The sequence below is a fragment of the Penicillium canescens genome, assembly GCF_028828765.1.
Source record: "Penicillium canescens strain IBT 15451 chromosome Unknown utg000002l_segment0_segment0, whole genome shotgun sequence".
NCBI classification, from domain to species: Eukaryota; Fungi; Ascomycota; class Eurotiomycetes; order Eurotiales; family Aspergillaceae; genus Penicillium; species Penicillium canescens.
The window spans coordinates 1,246,591-1,272,786 of NW_026703964.1; the positions used below are offsets into that span (position 1 = coordinate 1,246,591).

Below are 26,196 nucleotides of genomic sequence, written 5' to 3' on the forward strand. Positions count from 1 at the left end.
TCAGGAGAGTTTGTTCGGTAGACCCAAAGCACGGAACGAGCATTCAGCAGGGCCTTTTAAGACCTTCGAACACATCTTCGGTGAGGTGCCTGAGAGAGCTAGCTCCAGTCTGAAGTAGGACAACATGCTTCTCGGAGAAATCTGTTCCACCAAATGTTTTCACGGAAGCTTCCCAGCCAGGGGTCTCAGACAGCAGATTGCTCAGTTTATCGGCAGTTCCATCAGACTTGCCGAAATGACTGACAAACACCTCATGTCGCTTGACAACATTGCCATTGGAATGAGCCGGCTCTCTTGGCTCTGTGTGTCCATTCGTGACCTTTGCTCTATTGACATGACCATCGCCGTTCGGTACTGCCTCACCATCGGATTCTTCGGTCTCATTCTTGGCATTTTCGATCTCGGCCAACGAGTGCCAATCAATCTTGTAGCACAATTTGCGAACCTCTTCACGATGATTATTGGAATTTCTGAGTGGAGTCATGATAAGACCCTCCATCGCAATCAATGCCTCTGTCGAGCCTTCAGGGGTAGCAAACAAATCAAAATGAGTCGGCTCAGGCTTTGGCAGACTGGGACTACCATTGCAGTAGGCTTTGACATATTCACCAGCAGTGGTTGGGAGATTGCGACTGATGCTCAGCTGTTTAATCATCGTTGGCATGTAAAGCGTGTCCAGGTCCATTCGACCCTGACCCTGTCCAAGGATCGGCCAAACAAGATGGAGCAGCCCATCCAGGAACGACGGGTGAACAGTCAGAGGAGACTCGTAGTTTTTTGGCATAACACTTCGCGTGTCCGGGACAAGCAAATCTGCCAACGAACAACAAGAGCTGGCATAACAGTTCTCAAGATCTTGGAACGTAGGACCATATCCAGCCCCCAGGTCACTGAGAACCTGGTACATGTGAGGCATATCAATGTGGTTCACAGCCGATGCGTTCACCTTGGCAACTCGGTTCTCCACGTAATGACTCTGGGCATGAGCACAGTTGCCAATAGCTGCGGCCTGTTGCTTCTGGGCGGTACGGGTTCTGATGAGACCGGTGCAATGCTCGGTCCACGCTCTCTTTGAGTTCCAAGAACACACGCGAAATTCACTCCAGATATCGGATGCACCACGGGTACCTTCGGTGTATGGTCGAAGGGTGATAGTGAGCTCTGTGTCTGTATCATCGCCGAGGCAAAGTGCAGCGCCAACGACCACCTCTCGAAGCTCAAAGTGGGTGAATGAGATATCATGTTGCTCTGCACCGCGCCGGGCAGCTTCAATGGCCATAACCAGCTATTTTCTTGTTAGTATGCATGGAAGTGATATTTGGATATAGGAAAACTTGCATAGCCAGCTAGCGGGAAGACGGGAATACCCTGCATTCGGTGATCCCGGAGCCAGGGAATATCGTCCAAGCGGAGAATGTTGCGCCATGTCGGTTCTAGATCATTTGAATAGTTTGCCAACAAGCCCAGAATATCATTTCTGGCACGGTCTCTTGTGATGTGCTTCCGGGGAATGCGTGCATCATGCCAGTACCGGGTACCATGCTGCCAGGGGTAGCGAGGCAAGTTGGTCAGGAGCCAGCGATTCTTAGCACCGGTCTTGGGAAAGTTGAGCTCAGTCATATTAAGATTAACACCTCTCACGTAGGCAGCAGCAGCTGTATCGAGAACCGACTCAGCTGCGTCCGCATTACGGAGAATTGTGGGAGTGTATCCAATCTTCGACGCAATTGGACCTAAGCTCTTCAAGGTATCCATAATAGGACCCTTTAGAGCCGAATGTGGGCCAATCTCAACTAAGAGATTTGGTCGTGTCTCATCATCCGACATGATCTTAGCAAGAGCATCGGGGAATAACACTGGCGACGTCAGGTTTGCAACCCAGTATGCTGGACCGAGCTCAGAGGGCTCTGTGAGACGACCAAAGACTGAAGAGTAGAATGCAGCCGTAGCAGATGTAGAAGGCTGGATATTCTCGATAGCAGTGAGATATACATCGGCAACATTCTTCATATGATCAGAATGATAGGCGACGTCAATCTTCAGTCGTCGATTAAAGATCTGCTTGTCTTGCAGAACCTGTTCGAGGTCATCGATTGCTGGCACATCTCCTGAGACGGTAACACTCGAAGGACTGTTCACGCAAGCGACGGTGGCATATCCGGAAAGTGTCTTCAACATTGGCTGGACATCATCGCGACTAGCACCGATAGCAATCATGGCACCCTTCAAGGCCGGGAATTTGGCCTTGAGCAGGGACGTCATTTGTCCTCGGTGATATGCGAGCGCCACGGCTGCTTCCAAATCATAAATTCCAGCGGCATAGGCTGCGCTGATCTCTCCAGAACTGTGACCAACCACTGAAGAAGGCCGGATACCCCAAGACCGCAGGAGACAGACGAGTGCAATTTGAAGTACCGTGCAAGCCGGCTGGCTTAGATGTGGAGAATTGATTTGGGAAGTGGCAGTGTCTTTCTCGAGCTCTTTGAGGAGAGAGAATTCCGCTCCAAGGTCACGTAAACATTTATCGGCTCGTGTGATGGCAGATGCAAAGACAGGGTATTCATGCATGAGAGGGATACCCATCTGTGCCCATTGAGCGCCCTGGCCAGTGAAGACAAATGACAGAATTGGAGTACCAAGGACCAAGAATGGGTTGATCTTCAGCTGAGCAAGGCGCATCCCAAGCTCATCCAGGGAGGTCGCCGAGACTCCCACACGATAGGAGAGCTGGGACATCTTGTTTCCAAGAGTGTAAGCGAAATTGCCGAAGAGGGCTTTCTCAAAGACTTCAGGATGCTGCTCGAAATAAACACCGAAGTCTTTGATCCTATGGCGTAGAGATTCTTTGTCATTGGCAGAAATCAGGAACAGCTTGCGCTTGGGGTCCACCTCGACATCTTCGGCTGCCTCAGTTGGAGCTTTAGATTCCAAAGGCGCTTTCTCAAGAACGACGTGAGCGTTCGTTCCTCCAAAGCCATAGTTGGAAACGCTCAAGTATTTCTTGCCAGAAGGCCAGGGCCGGGTGGTGGTTAAAACCTTCATATTCCACTCATCCATGGGAATATTAGGGTTTGGCTTGCGGAACTCGGCATTTGGAAGCATGAGACCTCTATCAAGCATCATAGCCCCCTTGATAATTGCAGCGATACCACTTGCGCCCTCCAAGTGGCCGATATTGGATTTGACAGATCCAATGTAGAGCGGATTTCTCGGAGTTCGTCCCTTTCCAAGGGCTGCATGAATCGCTGCTGCTTCGATGGGATCGCCAGCCTTTGTTCCAGTACCGTGCATTTCAGCAAAGCCGCATTCCTCCGGGTCTAAATTGGCATCTTGGTAGACACGTCGAATGAGATCCTCCTGAGCTTCGCCGTTAGGCAGTGTGATTCCCTTTGTTCGCCCGTCTTGGTTGACTCCGGAGTTGGCAATGACTGCTCGAATGGGGTCGCGGTCACGCATTGCGGCATCAAGAGGCTTTAAGATAACGACACCGGCACCTTCGCCACGTGCAAATCCGGACGTGGCCCTCTCGTCGAAAGAGTAAGTTTTACCCTCGTCATTAAATAGTCTTGGCAGTACCAAAGGTTAGAGATGTCCTGAGAATAAGAGGGGGGGGGGTATAAGTCTACTCACTGTGACATAGACATAGAAACAAAAAGATCTGGGACAACATTGAGGCGACATCCAGCAACTAGAGCTTCCTTTGACTCTCCACTTCGTAAGCTCTGTACTGCATAATGAAGCGCTACAAGAGATGAAGAGCAAGCGGTGTCCACTGTGATACTGGGCCCCTGTAGATCAAAGAAGTATGAGATGCGGTTGGATTGTAGGGAGGGCGCACAACCGGTGGCTTGATGCATGGGGATGGTCTCAATATCGCGCATATTGTTGAGCTCGTAATCGGCGAAATTTCCACCGGAGAAGACGCCCACGTTCCGGCGCGCAAGATTTTCTTTTGGAATGCCAGCACTCTCCAAAGCTTCATACGAGCACTCCAACAGCAGACGCTGCTGGGGATCCATGGATGTCGCCTCTTGGACGGTAAGGTTGAAGAAGGGAGCATCAAAGCGGGCAATGTCCTCATCTAAGAAGTAGCCTCCCACCGGGTTGAATGCGCCAACCTTCGAAGGGTTGGGATGATGGAATGCCTCAAGCGAAAATCGATTTTCGGGGATGGGGGACCAGCCACTGCGAGCTCGGGTACATAGCTCCCACAGCTCACTGGGAGATGTGACCTGCCCCGGCAGCCGGCAGGCATACCCAATGATGGCAATGGGCTGAGGTGCGCTCTTTTCGCCATCAGGGACACACGCAAAACCGGTATCGCCGTTCATGTTGGCCATATTAAGGAAATGTAAGAATGGAAACGAGTCTGGAGGATTACGGGAAGTCGCCTAGACATCGGGGAAACCGGCTGGCCATGCCGGCTTATATAGCGCATAAATGCCTCGGCCTCATCGTCTTGTGGATTCCTGGGGGCGTACAACTCCTTTGAAGCTCTCTATTTCAGGACTTCGAGCTGGCGAGAACGAGAAAGGATCGCCATTCCTACACGTCTAGACTGATAAGGATGCGCCGCAAACATTGGGTCGGTGGTTATTCGTAACTTCGACGGTCGTTTATAGTGTCCTACTCCAAAATTGAGACCGTTTTCACATGCACACGTGGAGATAAAAGGGACTTGAACTGGTTGCAGGAGAAGATGGTGACGCAGGACGAAGTTCGGTGGGAATCCCGTGGTTTCATGGCTTTACAGCATCTGTACGGCTCGACGGTAATTTATTTTCTACTGCATCCTTGGTGATTCCTATATTGCTCAGCTTCTCCCTTCTTTTCTACTCATCACATAACTCTCGTCGGATCATTTCTACATAATGAAGTTTCTCTGTTTCCATGGTGCCATTGGCAATGTTGATGTAGGTTGGCCATTGAACCGTGAACTATCTTGTACTGACTCTCGCAGAACATCAGCATCCAGCTAGGTAACTTCCCGTGAGATTGACGATGATATTAGTGCTCATGCTCAGTTAGCTCCCCTTGAGAAGGAGATGTCCATGGATAGTTCCGCTGAATTCCACTATATCATGGGCCCCGTTCCTGTGATCCCCCCGGCAGGTACGTTTTGACAGAGCTCTGATAGAGACCATAGTCTCATTGCCTGCTAGGTTTTGCGGAGTATTTTGGTGTTGGTCCGCATTTCAGATGGCTCGAAGACAATGGAGTCGCGGAGGAATCCATGATTTCCCGCGTTCGAAAAGCTCCGCATGGCCAGAGCCCAGAAGATGCTATGAGAACTCTGGGTGAGGGCTGGGATGGCCGCTGGAATAACCACCAACAGGTCATGGATTATCTCTATGATACTTTGGAGAAGAACCCTGACATTGCAGGTGTCATTGGTTATAGTGAGGGTGCCACCATGGCTGCCAGTCTCATCATGGATGAGGCAAAAAAGGCCCAGGAGACTGGACGTGTCCGTCAAATAAAGTGTGGAGTCTTCATAACTGGATGGCCTCCCTCTCTCCCGAAGAAGAAGTGGTCCTGGCGGACGAGAGCGACCTTATTCTGGACGTGCCCACACTTCATGTTGTTGGTGCAGATGGTAGCTTATCCCTACTCCTTCATTCGAACAATCTGCTGAAATCCAAACAGACCCCTACCGATACGGCGCGCTAGCCCTGTTCAATGTGTGTGACCCGGATAGCGCGGCCCTGTTTGATACTGGAGGCGGCCACACCATTCCTCGGTCCGGCAAGGTGATCAAAGAATTGGGAAATGCACTCCGGGATTTGATAGACAAGGCGTATGAAGCGTAATAGAGAATGAGAAAATCTTGGGAAGCACCAAGCCCTCTGTGTGCGATAGAACGGACCGTTGTAGAATACACAAAAATCGGAACCGGATGGTTCTCGATTCTTCAACGGCGATATGGAAGATAGTTGGATTTCGACGCATAAACAATCCAATTGTTATCATACCAATCTCCGAGACTCGCCCTATTTTGCGATGGTGTGTTACCCACCAGTCTCTATTTCGGGCCCAAGCGGGAAATTCTCGATAGGTTCATATCGTGATGAGAAGCCTGGCTATCGTGAATCCTACCAATGCACCGGTAGGCCCCATGAGTGTACTACCATTCCAGAAACTTTCGGCGCATAGAGCTCAACCGTTGTACGTCAAGCCAGATTTCCAATATTCAGTCGAGCTGATTGGCGGTTGAGTTGATCTACAAGACCGCTGATCATCATTTAGGTCTATCAACCCTATGTGACTTGTCCCGAAATACCGAAATTAGAGCTATCAGTATCCGCCATAACAAACCTCTTAATAAGATTCACTGGGATTGTAGGCGCCAATGGTATTCAAGACTGCAAGAGACCCTGGCCTGGCCAGCTGTCTCCTGAGATGATGGTGTTACATCGGGGGATTAGTAGAAAACAGCAGCTAAGAGACCTGGTGAGAAAGTAGGCAAAATTTCTCCCAGACTTCAACAGGACTCAAAAATTTTCAACTGTCTGCAGTTCCGCGGAAGCAATAAGAGCCGGCAAACGAAGGACCACGAATGGTGCGGCATTTGTTTGGGCAAATTACCTCAACTCTCAATTGCGCCGTTCGACCCAAAATGTATGGCGTGATCGCCAAAATAATCTGGGCATTTGTCAGTCTACTGTTGAGACAGTCTCATGCGCAAGTGCCGGATGGATGTGCGAGGGTTCACGCCATAATAGCCCGGGGCCAAGGTGGCGGCGACGATCTGAATGTGATGAACACACTGTCGGACCTGATCCTCCAGCAGATCCCGGGCTCGACTACCGTTGGCTTACCCTACGACCATGAAAATGTTCTAAGCAATGAGGCTAAGCGGCTCACAGTTCATGACGGTGCAGTTCTAATGCAGGAGTTTATTGAGGAGTATAGCGAAAGCTGCCCTGAGACCAAGCTTGTAGTAGTTGGCTATTCAATGGTGTGTTCATCGTTTCAGCTGAGAACTACTGAAGTTTTGAATGTCCTTCAATCACAGTGGATGCTAAAGTTAACTAGGGCGCGATTGTCATTATGGATGCCATTTGCGGAACTAGTCAGGTTGGGTTTTTCTTCGTCGCTCCTCTTGCACGAAGCTACAATGAGTCGAGTAAGGAACAGCGACGGTTTCAAAACCGCAAAAGCTCACGAGTCATTTAGTCATAGCTGCCATCGCGTATGGTGATGAAACATACATCCCCGGAATGCCCTGGAATGTGGGTAACTGCACGCTCGGCATAGGGGTGAGCACTCCCATTACTCTGATTCCTGAACTTGACGATAAAGCAGGATCTAATTAGATTACAAAGCTCACCCCTCGCTTGAATGCCGCATTGTGTGATCCATTCGGTAACTCGCTACAGAGTTACTGCGATTACGGCGATGAACAATGCTGTTCGCCGTACCCAGCAGACGGAAACGCCGCCCACCATACCTATGTCACCAAATATAACCAAAATGTGGTGGACTTCATTGAATACCGGCTGGCAACTGTGCAACAATGATAATCCCGTTAATAATGGAAACGGCAATCAAGGGCCGAGGAAGCAAGAGGCAAATCCTATGCTCTGTTACAAGCGTTGACAATAATGTACTACAGGTCAGATGTACTCTAGAAGTATAATAGAGATGAAGATCAGTACCTTGTAGCATCTAGAGAATTTTGATCACCTAAATCCGAAGCTCGAAACTTGATATAATCTATTTTTGCCTCCCACCTACAAAGCCCAACAAGCCTGGCGTTGTGTTTCGGCATTGAAGTTTAAGTGGAAAACTGGCATCGGCAGGTAGACCCTGAAAGTCGGATTTCTTCCTCATAAATTGGTCGTCTGGAAAAGAGGCCCCTTTTTCTCCGCAATATCAAGAGACTTTTCTCCGAAATTCCTGAGGGCAGATGAAATGACTTACTTAACTCTTGTAATTAACAGTGCACGTTGCTTATATCGGTGACTATTCTCATGAACAGGCGTATCCCTGATATCAGATGCCCAAAGTAGTTAGTAAAGATGCCTCGGTATGTACACTTAAGGGTGTTGCGCAGCAGCTCGTCCGAGCCTAGCATCATTGCAACACTGATTGCACACGGCAATGGAATCTGTCGAAGTAAGAAAATTCCGAGATTTAAAAAACATGACCATCGGAGTATTGAAATTTATGGGAGGGCAAGTTTGGGGCGATATTGTAGTGAGCCGTTGCTCGGTATCGCTTATAATTAACACCAAATATGAGAAACGGCTATAACATCAAATGGCTGCCTTTGTAAACTTCAATGGGCGAATACTCGGGTCTGAACCTTATAGTCTCAACCCCTGCATTCTCATCGATCGGTCCAACTTTATCTACCCTGTTCCTGCATACGAAAAATTAGGAAGCGTATTGCATTACCTGAAAATGAACCACGGAATGCGTGAATACACATATTTGAGCTTAAATGGAATAGATGGACCGGTTGGGGTTGACTCAATTTTGAGACACCGCTCTGTCTTAATAATTAGGGGAAAACCCTGAAATTAACTTACAGAGTATGATGAATACATAATACATAAAACAGGTGCTGGGTATCCTACCACACTTAGACCAAGACTATTCGTGAGTAAATTGACACTTACTCTCTTAGTAGTTCAAGTGAAATTATTGCTATATATCTGAAAATTGATAGTTATTGAGAACTTCGTAACAAGCTTTCGAGGACCCACATGTGGCACTAGTTTCACGGCTTCGGCATACAAAGCTTTTCCTCTGTATACATGCTGATTCCTCCATTGCTGCAGAGGTTTCAAAGCGGTAGATAGGTTTTATAAAGTAGTTCGGTGAAGCCGTGGTTATGTAAAGGCGGTAGGTGAAGATATAGGGGTTTGACCTGATGGCGGTAATAGATTGCCGTTGCAGCCAACGCCTCTCTCTTAACAAGCAATTCCAAACTTCACACTTCACAGAATTTACCGGCAGCTCACTTTTGAGGAAATACAGATATTGAATGCAAATTCCTATGGAGATCTACGTTTAAATGAGACTTGTGTTACACTAGCATCTTGTGATCGGTGCTAAATCATTCCCAACAGATTGCTTATTATGTTTGGAACGATAACACCGGTTTCTTGTACTTGAAAAGCGATGCAACACACTACAACATACCCGGAAGAGAAAATCGACAAAACCTAGCCGCCCTGCGCCTCGTTAGCAAGGCCTTTTGCGACAGCAGCTCAATCTGGCTGCTCCGGCATATTGACGCGAGATCAGATTCATCTCCGAAGAATCCACCTCTAGAGCGGCTCATGACGATTTCATATGCTGGATATTGTGTCATATTCATCTCCGGTTTAACAACGGCTCGTCGTCCTTCACCAATTCGAATACACGTTATCAGTACCTATGCCTCCCAGCTGTTTAGAATGGTTGAGATTGTGCCAAATCTTGAGTGATTCGCAATCCATAGTCTGACCATTCTAGACATTGACCCCGTCGCCTTTCCATCCTCTATTCATCTGCGATGTCCCTGTCTTGGGGGAATTTCAGTTTTATCTCACGCCTTTCTGCCCCTTCTCAAACAATCTGCGGAGACGATAAGACAGACTAATTTCTGGCTGGTCAAATTAAAATCCGGGACATGGCAAAATCTGCTGCTGCAAATGTGCGTGCTCGAACGGCTTCTCGATCGTTGACAGGATCAAGTTCCCATCTCGCTGTTACGTTGCTTCCAGACCCAGAGCGCCCAGAAGACGTCGAGGCCGATAGTTTCATTGACGTGTCTGCCCTAGGAAATTTGCATTGAAAAGTTAATGCGAACCGAATTACTGCCGGGTTCATATGTGCCTTTTCCAGAATCCGATTATCGATTTACCAATCGCAACTCTCTGGAGTTAATGGCACAATCGTTGCCAGAATTGTTGAATCTCTCTGACTAAATGAGCATATATCTTAAACAACAACTATTGAACCTGACATGGATTGTCTTCGGTTGACTTCAAGTGGCTTCAGTTGGCTTTTGCTTCACTAGGGAAGTAATATTTGACTAGACCTTCTATCACTTCTAAAACCTGTTCAGCAGTCTCACTCCATGGCCGATACTAAACAGCCTATAAACACATAAATTATAATAGCGTTGTAGCTGGAGTCAAGGACAAGTTCCTTATGCGAGGCTCAACAGATATGCTTCTCCTCGGATGTGTATACCTAGGTACTGATAGTGTAGATCCCTATGCTCACGCAGCATTTACCAGAGACAACGTTAGAGAAAGAATGTGACAATAAAACAGGACCTCAAACCATCTAGTAACAATAAATATAAATACCTAATAAAGTCCAATCCAAATGCTCCTGACCGAAGCCGTACAGCCGCATCGAGAGATATCAGCTAATCCCGTTTCGGCGAACCAACTCCTTTTTCCACCTCTACAAAACCATCACCCTCAAGCGCAGCCTCTATGTTCTCCCGTCAACTCACCGGAGTAATCTCCAAGCCCATTGTCACAGGCGTGCGAACAACCATACCCCACCGCCTCTACTCAAGCCCCCCGAGATCATCGCCACGACCACCACCCGCGCCCCAATCCCGCTCCAATTTCCCAGTCATCCCCATCATCGCCCTCCTCGCAATCAGCTCAGGCGCCTACGTCCTCCTAGTCAAATCCCGCACCGGCCAAGCCCCAACCCGCAAGGAATTCTAAGTGGTAAGCCGCATCCCAAGCCCAACCGGGGGACCTCAAAAAAGGCTCACCAAACTCCGACCCGTGTCAAGATCCTGCCCCTCCACACCGACAACCCCCCCACAAACAACACCTCGACCTCGAAACCAACTCCACCCCCTAATACCATACACCTCCCATAACAACAATCGCAACCCAAACCACCCAAAATGACCATCGCAACCCCCCGATTCTCCCCAAACGACGTAACAGTCGTCTTCTTCCTCGGCGGACCAGGAAGCGGCAAAGGAACCCAATCGGCGAACCTAGTCCGATCCTACGGTTTCGTCCACCTCTCCGCCGGCGATCTCCTCCGCGAAGAACAAGACCGCAGCGGAAGCCAATACGGCGAGATGATCAAAGAATACATCCGCGAAGGCAAGATCGTCCCAATGGAAGTCACAGTGGCCCTGCTGTCAAACGCAATGGCCTCGTCACTGTCCACGAACCCCCCACCAGCCGGCACGAAGGCGCGCTTCCTGATCGACGGGTTCCCGCGCAAACTCGACCAGGCGGTTTTCTTTGAGGAGACTGTTTGCCCTTCTGAGCTTGTTCTGTTCCTCGATTGTCCTGAGTCTGTTATGGAGACGCGATTGCTGAAGCGGGGTGAGACGAGTGGGCGCGCGGATGATAATGCTGAGTCTATTCGCAAGCGGTTCCGGACTTTTGTTGAGACTTCTATGCCTGTTGTTGAGGATTTCCGCCGGAAGGATAAGGTTGTTACTGTTACTGCTGATAAGTCTGTTGAGGAGGTTTATGCGGAGGTTAGAAAGGGTATTGAGGCTCGTGGTATCTCTCCCCGTTAAGGGGTTGGTGTTTTGTACATATCTTGTGTCTTGTTTGGATGAGGTGTCTGTGTTGGTTTGCTGAGTGGTGCGATTTTGGATTTGTGTTGGAAATAGATTATAGATGAATTGAAGCATTTTTGGACTTAACTGCGGACAATCCTTGATAGCATTGATATATATCAATGTGTTGATAGTCGGAAAACATACACCAGGACAGTCTAAAGAAGTATGATATTCTTTATACCAAAGTAAAAAAAAATAGAACAAAAGAAAAGTCATCCCTCCGGAAAACATAAACAAGACTTAAGACTGACATGACATGGCTCGTGGGGTCCCAAACATAGGGAGGCCAGTAAATCCAACCCTAAAACTGGCCAAAAAGGAAATGCATGAGGAAAAAGGCCGCGAAATTTCCCCTCTATTAACTGAGAATTTTTGTGTTCGGTGAGCTTTTTCCATTCGTAAAAAAACATCCGTTGCATCCAGAAACCAGGGAATCAAATTTACTCGGCAGAAACCTCAACCTCGCGAGTAGGCTGGTTCCGTCTCCGGTCACCGTTGCGGTTCTTGTCACCCTTGGCGGCTTCTTGGTCGGCGGCGGACTGGATGCCCTCACGGACGAAACGCTCACGCTCGGAGCGGATCACGGTGAGAACGTTCTCGAGGGAACGGCGCCACACCATCAGGCGGCCCTGGACCTCGGACCATTGCTTCTCACCAAAGACACGGTAGGTGGCGCGGTGGACAAGGAACTCGGACTTCAGCTGGGAGAGCTTGCCCTCAACAAGACCGGCACGGATGGTGTCAATAACCCACATCTCGACATCGGAGGCGGGAACACGCAGAGCGGAGGCGATGGAGGCGTAGGGGAGCGAGCGCGAGGGGGTGGAAGCGGCCAGCGAGGTGAGGGTGAGGAGACGCATCTTGGTCTGCAGAGCATCGGCGGACTCAGCGAGGACGCCGCCGGAGATGGAGGAGAGCGGGGTGGCGGAGACGAAGGTCTCGTAGGCGTCGAGGGTGTCCGCGGTGAAGATCTCGAGCAGCTCGAAGAGGGTGCTGTCGCTGGAACGCAGGGCCTGGACGGCATCGGTGGCAGTGAGGGGAGCGAAGTCGAAGACAGTGGGGCGACGCAGAGCGGTAGCGAGAGCACGCACAGCGAGCTCGCGGGACTCGGGCTTGCTGACATCGGCAGCGTCGATGGTCTGCAGGGCTTGGATAACGTGCGACTGAGCGAGCTCCTCATCACCAGCGGCGGTCGAGGCCTCGGCGATAGCGATGTGCAGCTTGCGGGTGTCGTCGGAGTCCAACTCCCAAGAGGCGAGCCATGTGGGGAGCTGCGAAGAGAGCTGGGGCTTGAGGGCCTCAAAGGCGAGCCCAGATCCGGACTGCCGAATCACGGCAACAATGGCCAGGAGAACGTGATACTGGCTCGAGTCGGTGGCGGACAGGGTGTTGAAGATGGTGGAGAGGATGGAGATGGCGAGCGAGGCACCGAACTGAGGCGAGGTGGTGATGGGCTTGGCAAGGTAGGTGCAAATGCGAGGGAGGAAAACATCGGCATCGGAGGACTGGTGAACAAGGTGAACCAGGAGGTTATAAGACGAGGTGATCTCTGCATTGATGTCAGTTTTTTCCCTTCCATGAACCAGAACAAAGTGCAGAGTCCGATTGCAGATCGTTTTTCTTTGTCCGGACTTCATCACGACTCACCCTTTTCGGGGGCAGCGCTCAAAGCGGTCGCAGATGCGACGAGCTTCTTGAGGACTTCATCGCGCTGCTTGAGGTCGGCTTCGCCTTCAGACTGTTCCTGCTGGCGGAGAGGTTCGAGGAGCGGGGCGATCTCGGACTGGAGGCTACCCTCTTTGCGGAGGGCGTCGATGTACTGGGCGAACTCGTCGGCGAGCTCGGTGAAGGAACCCTCGATGAGGAGGGTGGTAGTAGGGGCGGGCATGATGGGATGTGTGGTGTAAGGAGAGAAAGAGAGAACGTGAAGTTCTTGGTGGTGGAGTCTATCGATAAGTTGAGAAATTTCAGTGTGTGCCAAAAAAGTCTTGGCGAAACACGAACACCAACTTGATTCTTACTCCTACATTACAATTATTTGTTCGGATCTTTCTTCCTCTTAACGGGTCTCCATAATTGGGTTTATTACTGTTTTAATAGAATACTTGCGCGAAATCATCGCACACAAACTCCGTCTCGAGATATCAAAGGAAGGACAGGCGCCACGTTCATAGACGGAAAACATCATGAGTCAAGAGCATTTGGAACAGGGGAATCGAGCGTCTTAAAAGACAAATGGCATCGCGATGAGATAAAAGCATAAAAACAAACAGGACGATATGCGACCACAGGATCAACAGTCAGGCAATTTCCAGCCTCTACAGGACCATGCGAGCGGCCACGAACATGAGGCCAGCCATGAGACCAGTGGACATCTTGGTCATGTCACCAGCGACAGCAGCGTTGCTGGTGGTGGTGCTCGCCGCAGCGACGGAAGAGGTCGTGGAGGCGGACGAGTCAGTGGCGGTGGCAGTAGCCAGGGTTGTGGACGCAGCGGTGGTGGAGGAAGAAGAAGTGGTGGACTCCTCACTGGCGTTCTTGCTACCACAGTTGGAGGCGGCCTTCTTGCAGGCACGCTGGGCTTCCGCATCGTTGGCGTGCGCGGTGATGCACTGGCCGTAGTTGTTCTCGCAGACGTAGAAGGGGATGGTCTGCATGTAGGGAGAAACATCGGGCGACGAATCGTCGCTGCAGACACAGCTGAACTTCAGGGTGGCCTGTAGGGGGTCAGTCTGCTGTACATGTTACACCCGGGCAGTTTCACATACAGGATCACATGAGTTGAGCTTGGTGCCCTGCTGGCAAATGTCAGGACAGGCATTGCGCTGTCCAGTACACCAGGCGCCTATCTCGAGTTAGCAATGTTTAACAGGCTGATTGTCGCGTTCACTCACTCCGGGTGCTGGAGTCCACCAGGCCAATGTTCCAGCCCTCAGGGAAGGTGTAAGAGTCAGTGGAGTTGGCAGCCAAGACCGAGGTGGCCAGAGCAGAGAGGAAGGCAACAGAGGAACGCATGATGAGTATGGATTACGGATTAATGGTAGTATGGAGTATGGAGGGTGGAAGAGGGGGAGAGAGAGAAGAAAGAGAACTAAAATAGCAGGAAGGTACCCAAGGTTTATTATCGCATGCCTTGCCAGGGTAACACCGAATGCGTTCTACACTAGTTTAACTAGCACGGGGCCATAACTTGGTATAACCTGGTTATGAATGAAACAAAGGGTTGAAGATACCAGTCCAAGATGAATCAGGGTCCTTGGCTGCGTCCAACTAACCCTGAACTGGTTAATCAGACCCCTACCGACCCCATCCGAGCGAATCACATAGTTGCAATGGAGACCTGCAGACTCTGTGATACAGGTCGCTTACAATAATTGGGTTCACTCTTGTTTATCTCCAGGGCGCCCTCGCATTCCAGCGCCGAATTCCGGATCCGACGCCCCTTGCGCCATTGACATACTCGGGCAAGACAGCAAAAGACAATCCGTGGGGAAAATCAGGGTTAACTGTGTGATTGGACCGGCAATTGAAGGATGTGTTGGGATCAGCGAGATGAAGCTTCGTCCACCTCCACCGAACAGGTACAATGCAACACGTGACTGTCTATCTTGCCCTTCTCGGTGATACACCGGGCCGAGGTTCATCTATACCTTGGAAGATGTCGATAAAGATAACTGACTCTTTTCCTCTTCTCTTCCGATACACAACTCAAAACTCAAACACTTGAGAGAAAGAACCATGGCCGACCCAGGCCCAGCCATCGCCCATCTCCGCTCTCACCCATGGGCCAACTCCCTAATCTCCTCCACCGACTACACCCCAATAGAAACCGACTCCCGTCGCCTAAAGCCGACAACCGGTGAAGATGGCTACTTCGCCCAAACCCTCAGCACAAAATCCACAATCCCACACTGTCTAACTCTCCAGCGCCGCAACATTGAACCCGCCCCAACAGAATCCCCCGCCTGGCTCCCCGCAACAAAAGCAGAAGCCGCCGCCGCCGCAAAGCCCACTCCCGGCGCAAACCCTGCCGATGTCATCATGATCTTTGACCTCAGTAGCCCAGGGCTATCGGGTCATCCTTCAACCGTGCATGGCGGGATTGTCGCGACGCTGATAGACGAGGCCATGTCCCTTGCTGTTGCGGCCCATGCTAATGCGAGTGAGCGGGATTCCGAGGGTAATCCGCGGGGGCGGATCTTTACTGCACAGTTGGATGTGCGGTATAAGAAGCGGGTGGTTACGCCTGCTTTACTGGTTGTTAAGGCGAGGGTTGTTGGGCGGGTTGGAAAGAAGTTCTGGGTGCGGGCGCAGGCGTTGCAGGAGGATGAGGAGGGTGCGGGTGGTCATTTGGAGTGGGCGAAGCGAAAACTCGTCAAGGCTGATGCCATGGCCTTTTGGATTGTGGCGTCTGATTTGAAGTTGTGAGGGAATGGGGATTGGGACTCGGGATCTCGCCGATGCATATACATACTTGAGCGACGATACTGCAGCCAACCGTAACATAAAACATACAATATATGCTAGAGCACATACAAGCTTTCTTTAAAAATGACATATCTACTACATTGTATTCACAAGATCTATGTGCATCCATCCCAATCCAACATAGAACATATCTACAACTTCTGGACCTTCCTCGTCCCAACATTCCGACTAGCACTAACAACCAACCCAACCTGCGTACTCAACGCAACAACCTCCCCATCAGCATCAAGAACAGTAACCTCCAAGTCCGTCCTACCATCCCTAACAACCTTGGTAACAACCCGACTATAAAGCCACTCCACACCCCCAGCAGGAAGATGTTTCTTCATATCCACATTCAGCGTAACAGTGGGATACCAAAACTTAGCCTTCATCTCCTCAACCTGACCCCCCTTCTCCCTTGCAACAGCCTCAGCAGACATATGATCAAACCCATCAAGCGCCATAGGAAACATATCAACAAGATACACTACAGCAGCATCAGTCCAGCGCCCATTCACATCACCCCCAGGTCGGAACCTAGCCCACTGATCAATGCCCATGCCCGCCCTCTTCTCAACAGGCCCGAACAATTCAATCTGCGCAGCCGCTTTACGGAATTCCGCGAAAGGCGGGTTGAGCTTCGTCCAGCTTCCATCCCGCCCGGTACGTCCCAACACAGAAAGATCAACGGACCCGTCAGCGCGCGATCCAGCCGGCGGCAAGGGGTACGGCTTCCAGCCTGTCGCAGCGCTAATTCCGACTTCGGCGTCTGGCGGGCTGACGGTTATATAGCCTGCCACCATGATTTCCATTTTCCCGGGCTTCTTGTCGGATTCTTGGAGTAGTTTGATGTGGATTGTACTTGTGCGCGCGCCTAGCTTTACATCTTCCACTTCGAAGGTTGCGGGTCCTGCTGCTGTGCGGCGGAGGAAGGAGAGTTGGAGGGAGATAGGCGAAGCGGGTGTTTTGTATTGGGTTGGGTGAGCGTGGGTGAAGTGGGTTTTTGCTAGGGTGTAGATTACTGCTGTGGTGTAGCCGCCGTGGGGGACTGTGACTTTTTGTTACTTTTTATTTTCTGAGGTGTGGGAGTGGGGTTGGGAGGTTGGTTTACCGGTTCCTATGCACCATTCTGGGCGGAGGTTGGCGCTGTATTTATTTGACCCTTGTGGGGTTACCTGGATGGCTTCTTCGAATGATCGGTTGAGGGTAGACATGGTGAGGGTCTAATGTCTAGTATAAAGGGTGTATGTGAAGAAAGAAGAATAAAGCAGTGAAGTAAGCTATAAAGTTCCCCATAGATATCGAACCTCGGCTCGGTTTTCCCCAGACCGAGGATCAGTCATCATTATATCGGCCCCGCGTTAACCTGAAAACACGCAACTTAGGGCTTCCAATTTTTATATTAATACATATGACATAACAGTGATCAATGCGCAAATCTAGCTACTAGCAATTAACTGAACCGTTCTGCACTCATTCCGGTAAACACCGAAATGGGACAAAAGCTCACGGTCCATATCCACTGTGAAATCTCTGTGGGGGGCCCAGACTGACTGGACTTTCCCTTCCTTAGTGATAATTTCGCGAGTCGCAATAAGCATTGTTCCAAATGGGGTTTTGCAAGCAGTGGGGTAGTACATGGGTTTGACGAAATTACCCAAAAAGTTTTGATATACCATAGGTATACCATATCTCTTCTGAGATTTGGAGGATTCCAGCTGTTTCATCGCCCTGATTTGTGAAGTGTCAGCCTAACTTATTTGCTGTTACATATCTAAGTCAATGGATTGGATGACTTACGTAGATCGGTACCCCACAGGAACACTTTGTGGCTCTGAGACCATCAGGTCAGCCACAATGGGAGCATTCGTACCCAAGCGGTCTTTCTTATCCGAAGCCTTGAGAAGTTTGTATGCCAGAACACGTCCAAAGACATCCAGTGTCAATGGGTTGGCTTTGGTATCGAGAGTACCCCACGGTGCGCTGACATCATATCCTTTGTCCTTTTCAACGAGGAAGAGACCCCCGTTAGTCCCAGAAACCATGATAGTGCCAGAGTCAGCGGCCATGAGAATCTTGAAGCCTTGAGTGCCCTCAACCTTTTTGTATTCTCGAGTGGCGTCGGCAATGTAAGGTTTTCCTGCTCCCGAGTCTCCAGTCTCGGCCGTGACCGTTTTGATGATCCCGTCTGCTTGCTTCTCAGATTCAACATTGAACCCATCCGCACTATCAAGAGGGTTAGATGGTTGAATATGCGGGATGTTGTGAATAGAATAACTTACTTGACGCAGCCGAGGTCCTTTTCGAAAAGTGGGATATTGACGAGCTCGTATTCGAAAACGTCGAATCCAGCAACGTGGATGCGGTTCTTCGCGCCAACCTTCAATTGAACACCATTCTTACAGGTGCTCTCACTACGTGCCTGGAGGTCCAAGTTTGCAACGGCCTTGACATAGACGGAAGGAGTGTTAACCAGCCCAACCGTTTCCTTGAATTTCCCATCAAGAACAGTGAGCCCAACTTCAAGCGCCACAGGCAATCCAATATCACCAGTAAGGGAAAATTCACCCTTTGCACGGAAGACGGGGTCAAATTTTGGCATAAAGCCCTCGATTTTGTTTGTGCCTTTCAGGCTGGCAACGGCGTGTCCTGCTCCAATCGACACACTGCCTCCGACAAGCAGTTCAACCTTGCCCTCAGTCTCAAGGCTGACCGCTACACCGAAGGTCACCTGAGGGCCAAGGGTGAGGATGCCCGGAATGATCAATCCGCCAAAAGGGATACTTTTCAGATCCTTACTCTTCTTTGGCTTAATAGATTTCTTCTTATCCTTGGATTTGCTCACTGTGCCGTCGGCGCTGATTCCGAACTGAGCGTCTAGGGTCAGAGCATCCTTGTTGACGAATGAGATACTGCCTTCGGTGATACCATCTTTGATGCTGAATGCCAACCGGCCGTCAATGTCGATATTGACGTGAACACCACATTTAGCGCATTGTACCGTCCAGTGGAACGCTCCAGGGTTGTTGTAGTTACCAGAAGTGGCGAGGGTGTAACCATCTCTCATACCGAAAATTTCTGGTGGCCGGTCCCCAATTTCGCTCTTGAGGTATTGGTGGATTTTGATGTCGTTGTGATATGTGTGGTCGAATGGGACACCGAACGGCACCAACACCAGCTTCGCAGTGATAACTGCGAGCTCAATAATCTGGTCGCCAACCTTTTTAATGAAGTCGGCTGCACTTCTGAAGAAGTCCCCAATTCGCTTTTAAAATAGAACATAAACCCATTAGCCTGCGTTCCAAAATGTCTCTTCAGATGGGAAAACACCTACCCGACCTAGATCTCTGAGTCCATTCCACAGGTCAGTGAAAATGTCTCGCCGAGAGAGCTCAGATGAAGCGCGTTTTGAGATCTCGGTCCTAGTTCGCTTGGTTCGCTCAGATCGGCGACGTGTAGAGGACCGCCGAGTCGTTTTTGTGTGTGCCTCGGGGACTTCAGGATCATCCATGTCCATGAAATCCATGGTGTCGATCTTCTCCCCCAAATGCGTAGTATCCAGATCAGAGTTGTTGAAGAAGTTCTCCATTGCCCAAGGGTTCAATGTGATATCCATAGTGGCGTTGCTAGCATATTGATCAGTAACATTGCGCGCTGCTGGAGATTCTGGCCGCCCTCTGTTGTAAGGCTGGGCTGGCTTGGTGGCGCGGACATGGCCCTTGGTAGGCGATCTCTTTCTCTTGCTTGGATCGTTGTATGTGCCCCAGGTCATGACACCCGAGTCCAGGGCGTCCGACTCTTGGATAGGAGTGACAGAAACCACAACGCACATGTCCACCAGGTTGACCAAAGGCTGAGAAGCATGGAAGAAGCTACGCTTCCCCGAGCTCTCATCTCCACAACCTGCATGGTAAGTTACCAGATTAATCCCATCCTGGACTAACCATGAAGCCTCAATAGTAGCCATTGCAATTGGGTTGTTGAAGCAGATTTGCATGTCATTGTCATCACAGGCGACACTCTTAACGTAATCGGATTGATCTAAGATGACCGTGTTGCGCACAAATTTCGCCTCGAGGGAGGCATGCTTTGCGCCATGAAGAGCCGCTAGAAAGCGTTAATAATCGGAAGAAGTTCAGACTTCATCAAACCTACGACGATGCCCTTCTTGGCTATAATGCAGGACCTTATCAAGGCCTGCAACGAGATGTTCCAGGTTATGGGAGTCGTGTTTGGGGTCTAACCCGGGATGCAATGCTACATCATTGCCAGAAAAAGAAGGAGTGACTTGCAGTAGACCGTCCACCGCCTTGTGAAGGCCGATGGCAGATGTGGTTGCCGCTATGCCCAGTACGGCCAAGATGCCGTTGAGCCGCATGGCAAGGAAAATATGAATGAATGAATGAATGAATGAAACGAAAGAAAATGAGTGTCAACGAGCGTTAGTGAGTAAGGCTGCAGCGTATTCCTCGAAGAACATGGCCTTTTTATAATCTGTCTGGCTGTCTCATGTCGGTTTAAATCTCTTGATCTTCAGAGTTAGTCGGAGTGGAGTATAGGTCAATTTGTGACTATCGCCAATAGTATCCGCTGATCGTCTGCAGCCACTCAATAGATCTACCAATCCCATTCTTCTTTGTACCTCACCCCTCTTCTATGATTGGATGAAAATAGATATCCTCAACGGACCGAACCTTCACATTAAGATGATGAAGTTTCCGAAATGAGTCTGCTAGCATAAACCCCCGCTAGTTGTGTACTATACGTGAGGATCGCTGCACGAGCACTAGAAAGGAATTCTCGGATGGATCACGGTCCCTTGCTATAGTTCTATAGTTCCTACGAACCCTTCTGTTAACTAGCGTGAATGGACTATGTGAAATTGCCGGGCACCGTATACCTGTCACAGTTCTTAGATCCTAATGAAGATCGCTTCAAGTCACTGTATCTGGCACATACTATTGACAGGCTATTTACTGTGTGCGTGAAAACCTCGATGGTTTTTGCTGCCCCTTCTACAATTCGCCGCCCCCTTATATTTCTTTAGACTTTGTCATGAGGTGGACTTTACTTTTATTTTGCAAGACATGAGAAATTGCATCGTATCATTCAACCTGAAGAGATATTCATCATGGTGACTAGCTACGCTATTTCTTCAGAATTATTACTCTATGTACAGCAGTAGCTTAAGCTTACTGAATATAGTACGGTTTTTCAAACTGATACTTGGCCAATGAAAGACGGTGCAGATCCTCTGGAGGAATGGCCTTCAGAGAACCTCGCAAATACTTGTAGTGGCTTTGCAACTGCTGAATTTTACGGCAAGCGTTTCTACTATATTCGCGGGCTGCTTCGGGCTTTTCTTGATCGACTACCAAGTTCGACGATTTATTCAAAATGTTCCAGCTTGATGTCATGTCCCTCCATGAATATCTTGCCAGTGATATTTTTCATAGAGTCGAGGTCAGTATGCTTGCATCAATCTGAATTTTTGAATAAGAAGAAAGGACGTACCGTCAAGAAATTCCCTTCTATATAGGAATATAAAGCACTGATGTCAATGTACAGGTGTAAAACATCTCAGATGCCGGGTAAGTGGCCACGAATACACCGCACGCTAGCATTGATGATTCCCATCCTTTAGCCTTCTATGGAAAAACCCACATGCGACTTTAATGACTCTCTCTATTCATGAACGCTGTTTCCGAGGTCTCAGCCGTGCAAGATCAAATACATGACATGACTTCCAATAGTCAAACAACAAAAAAATTGCTCAAATATCTTTCTCCAAAAGGAAAGCCAAGTTCCCCTTACGATCCTGTCTTCATAAAATTTAGACTTGGCCTAGATCTTGTTACGACGTATAACCATATCTTTGACAGGTGAATATAAGGTCAATATAGGGAACACGTTTGAGACTAACCCCATAGTAGGTACTTGCTAAATTACAAGCTCCGTGAGGCTGCTGAGTACTTCGGTGCGACAATGAAGGAAAAGCATACTATCATTGATAAGTGGCCCTACAGATTGAAGCTCCTGGTCAGTAAAGGGCGCAAAGGTCCTTAAAGATTAGAATGTCGATTTTCAATGAGGGAATCTTACTGTGAAGATGGAACATGCCTAGCGTATTGTCATGCATATTTAGAGCAGGCTTCACTCTTTTGGTTAATGAATATTCAAGAATGCCAAAGCACAATAACGTTAAGTTATCATAACTCCAATACATGTTTTGTTTCAATGTCCGCAATTGTGAGACTGTATGTTTTGATGACATTAATGGTTAACTCATTCTATATTAACTTTGGTTCACGTATGAAGTATACGACAATAAAAACCAAATATTATTACTAGTAAACAAATTCCGAAGCTTGATTCCAGTAAAATACATACAGCTGGTAAGGCTCATACTAGCGTAAATTTACTTCGTAGATGGATTGGGCATCCCGGCGGTATCAGGCCACTTACGGAACAGGTCGGCGAGATGATCAATTGGCGCCGTTAGAAGCCCCACAGCTGTCTCGTACGGTGGCTTGTCTGGTGCACTAGGGTGAGAACGCGAAGGGACGAACATCTTCGTTCGGCCAAAGCTCTTAGCATAGCCCTCACTATCCTCTTGCGATAAGGCCTCTTCTAGCTTAGGCAAATCGTTTCTCTCCTCCTCTTTGATGTGCTCGGAAAGATTATCCATAAGCTCCTTAATAGTAGGAATAAACTGCGTGTCCGAAGCTCCCATATTCTGGAACGCCTTTAGTTGCTTTTTAACCTAGACCATAACGTTAGTACTATAATAACTAGAGATAGTAGATAAAGCTTAACTCACTGTCAAATGCTCATTACGGTCCTTGTTTGCCATTTCGATGCCACCGGGGAGAAGCTTCTCGAAAAGAGGATAAACAACGAGCTCTTCTCCAATAGAGTGTCGAGCTAGTTCCCAGGTGAACAGATTCTGGAAGCGTGTCTGTTCATCCTTGTCTGTGGAGGTAACGATCTTGTTGAAATAGGATTCAATTTCCCGGTGATCTTTTTTGATTGTGTCGCTAATGCCGGGTGCCATGGCGATGGGTGAAGTTGCAACTCCACGTCTCTGAACACGTAACAGGATGTTGCTGAATATAGTGTATTTTGACGGACGGAGAACGAAACTCATTATAGCATTGGAATAGAAGATTCATGACAACAAGTTTGACAGGCTGAAATATACGGTCTTTTTATACCAGAAGTGAATACCCGTCCCTAATTCTCATTACAGTCAACTCTCGCTTATACCACGGTGGGATATTGCACATTCTTGATAATAACACATCCCTTGCTTGGATGGCCCCTTCATTCCAGTTTTTTCCATATAAATTGACAGAATATAACACATTTTGTTTTACCACACTTTCTTCCTCTCAAATCTGCTTAGTCAGCGCAATCAACCAATCAGAATGCCTCAATCTACAAGCTCTCCTACCCTCCCGACCCCACCCAAGCGCGTCAGAATGGGACCAAAGCGTACCAAATTGGGTATATCAGACGCGCAGAAACAGGCACTACGGGCATTTTGGTCTAATACTAGCCCAAAGCCCACGCAGACTGCATGTGCTAAGTGGTTTGAGGACCAATTCAAACAAGTGATTGACCGGTCAACCATATCAAGGATCCTTTCATCCAAATACAATTATCTTGATACGGGCCCTGCAGGGGCAAACAAACGATCTTCATCCTCTCGTTGGCCATTATTGGACCAAAAGCTATATGACTGGGCAGATAACCATATTGGCAATGGAATACCAATAAATGGCCCTTTGATCCAAACTAAAGCAGCTGAGCTTTGGAGACAAATACCGGAATACAAAGATCGGACCAAACCTCAATTCTCTGAGGGTTGGTTAACTCGCTTCAAACAACGCCACTCTCTTCAATATCATACTTTCCACGGAGAAGCTGCCTCAGTCCCATCCTCGGTACATGATCAGATCAAAAGCACCAAATCGATTTGCAATCAATTCAAACCGTCCGAAATCTACAATATGGATGAAACTGGCCTATTTTGGCGACGTATGCCAAATGGTGGTCTTTCAAAGGGAAAAATTGCTGGCAAAAAGCTTGATAAAACACGAATCACTATTGTTGTTGCATCAAATGCGGATGGTTCCGATCGAGTCCCTTTATGGTTGATTGGCACAGCAAAAACCCCTCGCGCACTCCGGGGGTTAATTTCCGAGCTCTGGGATGTGTTTGGCGTCACAACAAGGCAGCATGGATGCGTCATGACATTATGGAGGACTGGTTGCGATCTTTCTATGGGCGTATTCCCTTAGATAAGAAAGCTTTGCTCCTTTTAGACAATGCTTCACCACATGTTATTGGACTCCAGCGAGCGCCACCACCACCCCGGATTACGGTTGTTTTTTTGCCAGCAAACGCAACTTCAATTTATCAACCCTTGGACCAAGGTATTATCCAAAACTTGAAGCACCATTATCGGAAGAAATGGATGCGCTATATGATTGCTTTTCTTGATCGTGGGATAGACCCAAAACAAAGAATGAGCATTTATTATACTGTTACCTGGGTAACGCAAGTTTGGAGAACAAGTGTATCAGACCAAACGATTATCAATTGCTTTAAACAAAGTACTTTGATTAGTCCAAAGTCTATACCTATACCTGAGTCCGCGCCCGAGTCCGCACCTGAGTCTGCACTATTTTCCGAGCCCGGATTGAGTGATGAGATTGAAAGTCTATATAATCAAGCAATTGATAAGCTTGGTGATAAAGATATTGTGCCATTTGACGAGTTTTTGAACCCTTCGGACGAAGACATGTTAGAAGATGGGACTGAAGGGCGAGATGAGACCAATGAGCAAGATATATATATTGCCCCAACAACCTCAGAAATTCAGGATATTGACATTGATGGGCCCCCACCTGAGCTTCTGTCTAATTCTGCTATATTGGACAGCCTCCAGGATATCCTACTATGGGTTTGTAGCAAAGAAAAGGGTACCTCGGACCATATTAGACAAATTGAGAGCTTAATCAGCGACTTTGGCAGGATTCAGATTGATGAGAAACGTCAGGTGACTTTGGATCAGATGATGGGATGGAAGACTAAATAGGTATTAGGGCTTAGAGTTAGCTTGTCAAATATTATGTCATCCTCTCACCAAAACACAACTCAATTATACCACGTAGTTTGGCTTGGATAGTATGCTGTGGTATAAGCGAGAGTTGACTGTACTCGTTCTAGGGCAAGATCATACTGACGTAATATAAATATATATATGATAGTAATGTAAGAGATGGCAACCTGGTCTTTTGGCTGGGATGATGTTCCAATCAGAAGAGATTCAATGGTAAGCATCATAATGACGGATCTCAGGCTTCGGGTTCTGCTCCCTTCCATCCACACCTTGCAAATTTGACAAGATATCCGAATTCAAGTTTAACCCTGCGAGTCGGCTGTTCTCCCCTCTGCTCCATCGTGTTCCCGTAGTTTGAAACCAGTATATCTTGCTTGTAGAGTCTAGGCTTTAGATAAGTGGGCCCGGTTTTCCCTGCCACATTTAAGTGTGAATGTTCGAAAAAGGAATTGGCTGATTAGTATCCACGGAAAGCACGACAAAGGATGTTTGCTCCGCCACTGTTATTCGATTTATCAAGTGGTGCTGATAAAAACTGGCTTCTATGCTGAGCATATGATGGAGGTGGGTGGTATGACTGGTGCTCCGAGTTCTACACTAACAGGAAATTTAGTTCAATATCTTACCTAGGTTCCTTTAAAGTGCGTTGTCCGGGAACCTGCTTAGCGGTGGTATTTTAAAGGCATCCAAACTTGATCTAGCCCACTAAGTCAACTATGAATTACGAAGCGGTTTCAGTACCTAGAAAGTTATCTTATAAGCAGTCGGGCATTACTTAGAATCTAAGAGGAAGTAACTAAATGCACATATAATTGGATTTTCAAATTTTTTTCAAATTTTTTTCTGGGGGGTTTTTTTTTTGTTGGTTTGGTAGTAAGGAAAATCAATCTATAATAATACAAAGGCGAGCATGGTAAGCGCTATAACTTACCTTTTTTTTTTTTTTTTTTTTTTCGAAATTTCTCTGGCCTGTAGCAATGATCAAACAAAGATAAACTTCAAAGTTGAATATAATAAGTGCTGTAACTTACCATGTACACCAAGACCC

At 48.4% G+C, this 26,196-nt stretch overlaps 11 protein-coding genes across 11 annotated transcripts; 5 read left to right on the forward strand and 6 right to left on the reverse strand.

The window, feature by feature from the left end:
* Positions 1 to 43: 43 nt before the first annotated feature.
* On the reverse strand, positions 44 to 4,331 carry N7446_001665 (type I polyketide synthase; the record flags this gene model as incomplete). Its single annotated transcript, XM_058510414.1, has 3 exons — positions 44 to 1,285; positions 1,360 to 3,565; positions 3,631 to 4,331. The coding sequence occupies 3 exons, from the start codon at positions 4,329 to 4,331 to the stop codon at positions 44 to 46; spliced, it is 4,149 nt and encodes a 1,382-aa protein (XP_058375950.1).
* A 540-nt stretch (positions 4,332 to 4,871) lies between these two features.
* Positions 4,872 to 5,810, forward strand: N7446_001666 (uncharacterized protein; the record flags this gene model as incomplete). Its single annotated transcript, XM_058510415.1, has 6 exons — positions 4,872 to 4,913; positions 4,961 to 4,979; positions 5,029 to 5,112; positions 5,163 to 5,471; positions 5,525 to 5,596; positions 5,647 to 5,810. 6 exons carry the CDS (start codon positions 4,872 to 4,874, stop codon positions 5,808 to 5,810), a joined length of 690 nt encoding a protein of 229 aa, XP_058375951.1.
* Positions 5,811 to 6,616: 806 nt separating this feature from the next.
* On the forward strand, positions 6,617 to 7,520 carry N7446_001667 (uncharacterized protein; the record flags this gene model as incomplete). The annotated part of the gene is made up of 4 exons (XM_058510416.1): positions 6,617 to 6,958; positions 7,036 to 7,126; positions 7,177 to 7,259; positions 7,326 to 7,520. The coding sequence occupies 4 exons, from the start codon at positions 6,617 to 6,619 to the stop codon at positions 7,518 to 7,520; spliced, it is 711 nt and encodes a 236-aa protein (XP_058375952.1).
* A 2,740-nt stretch (positions 7,521 to 10,260) lies between these two features.
* Positions 10,261 to 10,682, forward strand: N7446_001668 (uncharacterized protein; the record flags this gene model as incomplete). Its single annotated transcript, XM_058510417.1, has 1 exon — positions 10,261 to 10,682. The coding sequence occupies exon 1, from the start codon at positions 10,440 to 10,442 to the stop codon at positions 10,680 to 10,682; it is 243 nt and encodes an 80-aa protein (XP_058375953.1). The 5' UTR covers positions 10,261 to 10,439.
* A 188-nt stretch (positions 10,683 to 10,870) lies between these two features.
* Positions 10,871 to 11,506, forward strand: ura6 (uridylate kinase ura6; the record flags this gene model as incomplete). The annotated part of the gene is made up of 1 exon (XM_058510418.1): positions 10,871 to 11,506. The coding sequence occupies one exon, from the start codon at positions 10,871 to 10,873 to the stop codon at positions 11,504 to 11,506; it is 636 nt and encodes a 211-aa protein (XP_058375954.1).
* A 485-nt stretch (positions 11,507 to 11,991) lies between these two features.
* N7446_001670 (PCI domain protein) lies at positions 11,992 to 13,439 on the reverse strand (the record flags this gene model as incomplete). Its single annotated transcript, XM_058510419.1, has 2 exons — positions 11,992 to 13,100; positions 13,199 to 13,439. The coding sequence occupies 2 exons, from the start codon at positions 13,437 to 13,439 to the stop codon at positions 11,992 to 11,994; spliced, it is 1,350 nt and encodes a 449-aa protein (XP_058375955.1).
* Positions 13,440 to 13,869: 430 nt separating this feature from the next.
* N7446_001671 (uncharacterized protein) lies at positions 13,870 to 14,566 on the reverse strand (the record flags this gene model as incomplete). Its single annotated transcript, XM_058510420.1, has 3 exons — positions 13,870 to 14,268; positions 14,320 to 14,396; positions 14,446 to 14,566. 3 exons carry the CDS (start codon positions 14,564 to 14,566, stop codon positions 13,870 to 13,872), a joined length of 597 nt encoding a protein of 198 aa, XP_058375956.1.
* A 723-nt stretch (positions 14,567 to 15,289) lies between these two features.
* On the forward strand, positions 15,290 to 15,979 carry N7446_001672 (PaaI family thioesterase; the record flags this gene model as incomplete). Its single annotated transcript, XM_058510421.1, has 1 exon — positions 15,290 to 15,979. The coding sequence occupies one exon, from the start codon at positions 15,290 to 15,292 to the stop codon at positions 15,977 to 15,979; it is 690 nt and encodes a 229-aa protein (XP_058375957.1).
* Positions 15,980 to 16,170: 191 nt separating this feature from the next.
* N7446_001673 (thioesterase family protein) lies at positions 16,171 to 17,235 on the reverse strand (the record flags this gene model as incomplete). Its single annotated transcript, XM_058510422.1, has 2 exons — positions 16,171 to 17,069; positions 17,133 to 17,235. The coding sequence occupies 2 exons, from the start codon at positions 17,233 to 17,235 to the stop codon at positions 16,171 to 16,173; spliced, it is 1,002 nt and encodes a 333-aa protein (XP_058375958.1).
* Positions 17,236 to 17,460: 225 nt separating this feature from the next.
* On the reverse strand, positions 17,461 to 20,399 carry N7446_001674 (uncharacterized protein; the record flags this gene model as incomplete). Its single annotated transcript, XM_058510423.1, has 5 exons — positions 17,461 to 17,752; positions 17,822 to 18,247; positions 18,304 to 19,286; positions 19,356 to 20,128; positions 20,177 to 20,399. The coding sequence occupies 5 exons, from the start codon at positions 20,397 to 20,399 to the stop codon at positions 17,461 to 17,463; spliced, it is 2,697 nt and encodes an 898-aa protein (XP_058375959.1).
* A 1,925-nt stretch (positions 20,400 to 22,324) lies between these two features.
* On the reverse strand, positions 22,325 to 23,183 carry N7446_001675 (uncharacterized protein). The gene is made up of 2 exons (XM_058510424.1): positions 22,842 to 23,183; positions 22,325 to 22,784 (listed from the first exon to the last, which is right to left on the reverse strand). The coding sequence occupies exons 1-2, from the start codon at positions 23,166 to 23,168 to the stop codon at positions 22,440 to 22,442; spliced, it is 672 nt and encodes a 223-aa protein (XP_058375960.1). The 5' UTR covers positions 23,169 to 23,183; the 3' UTR covers positions 22,325 to 22,439.
* Positions 23,184 to 26,196: the final 3,013 nt, after the last annotated feature.

Bases quoted from the DNA above. Each gene is read 5' to 3' on its own strand.
- N7446_001675 (XM_058510424.1), bottom strand. From the start codon at position 23,168: ATGAGTTTCGTTCTCCGTCCGTCAAAATACACTATATTCAGCAACATC. The intron at 22,785-22,841 runs GTGAGTTAAGCT...GTTATGGTCTAG, and splicing joins ACCGTAATGAGCATTTGACA to GTTAAAAAGCAACTAAAGGC.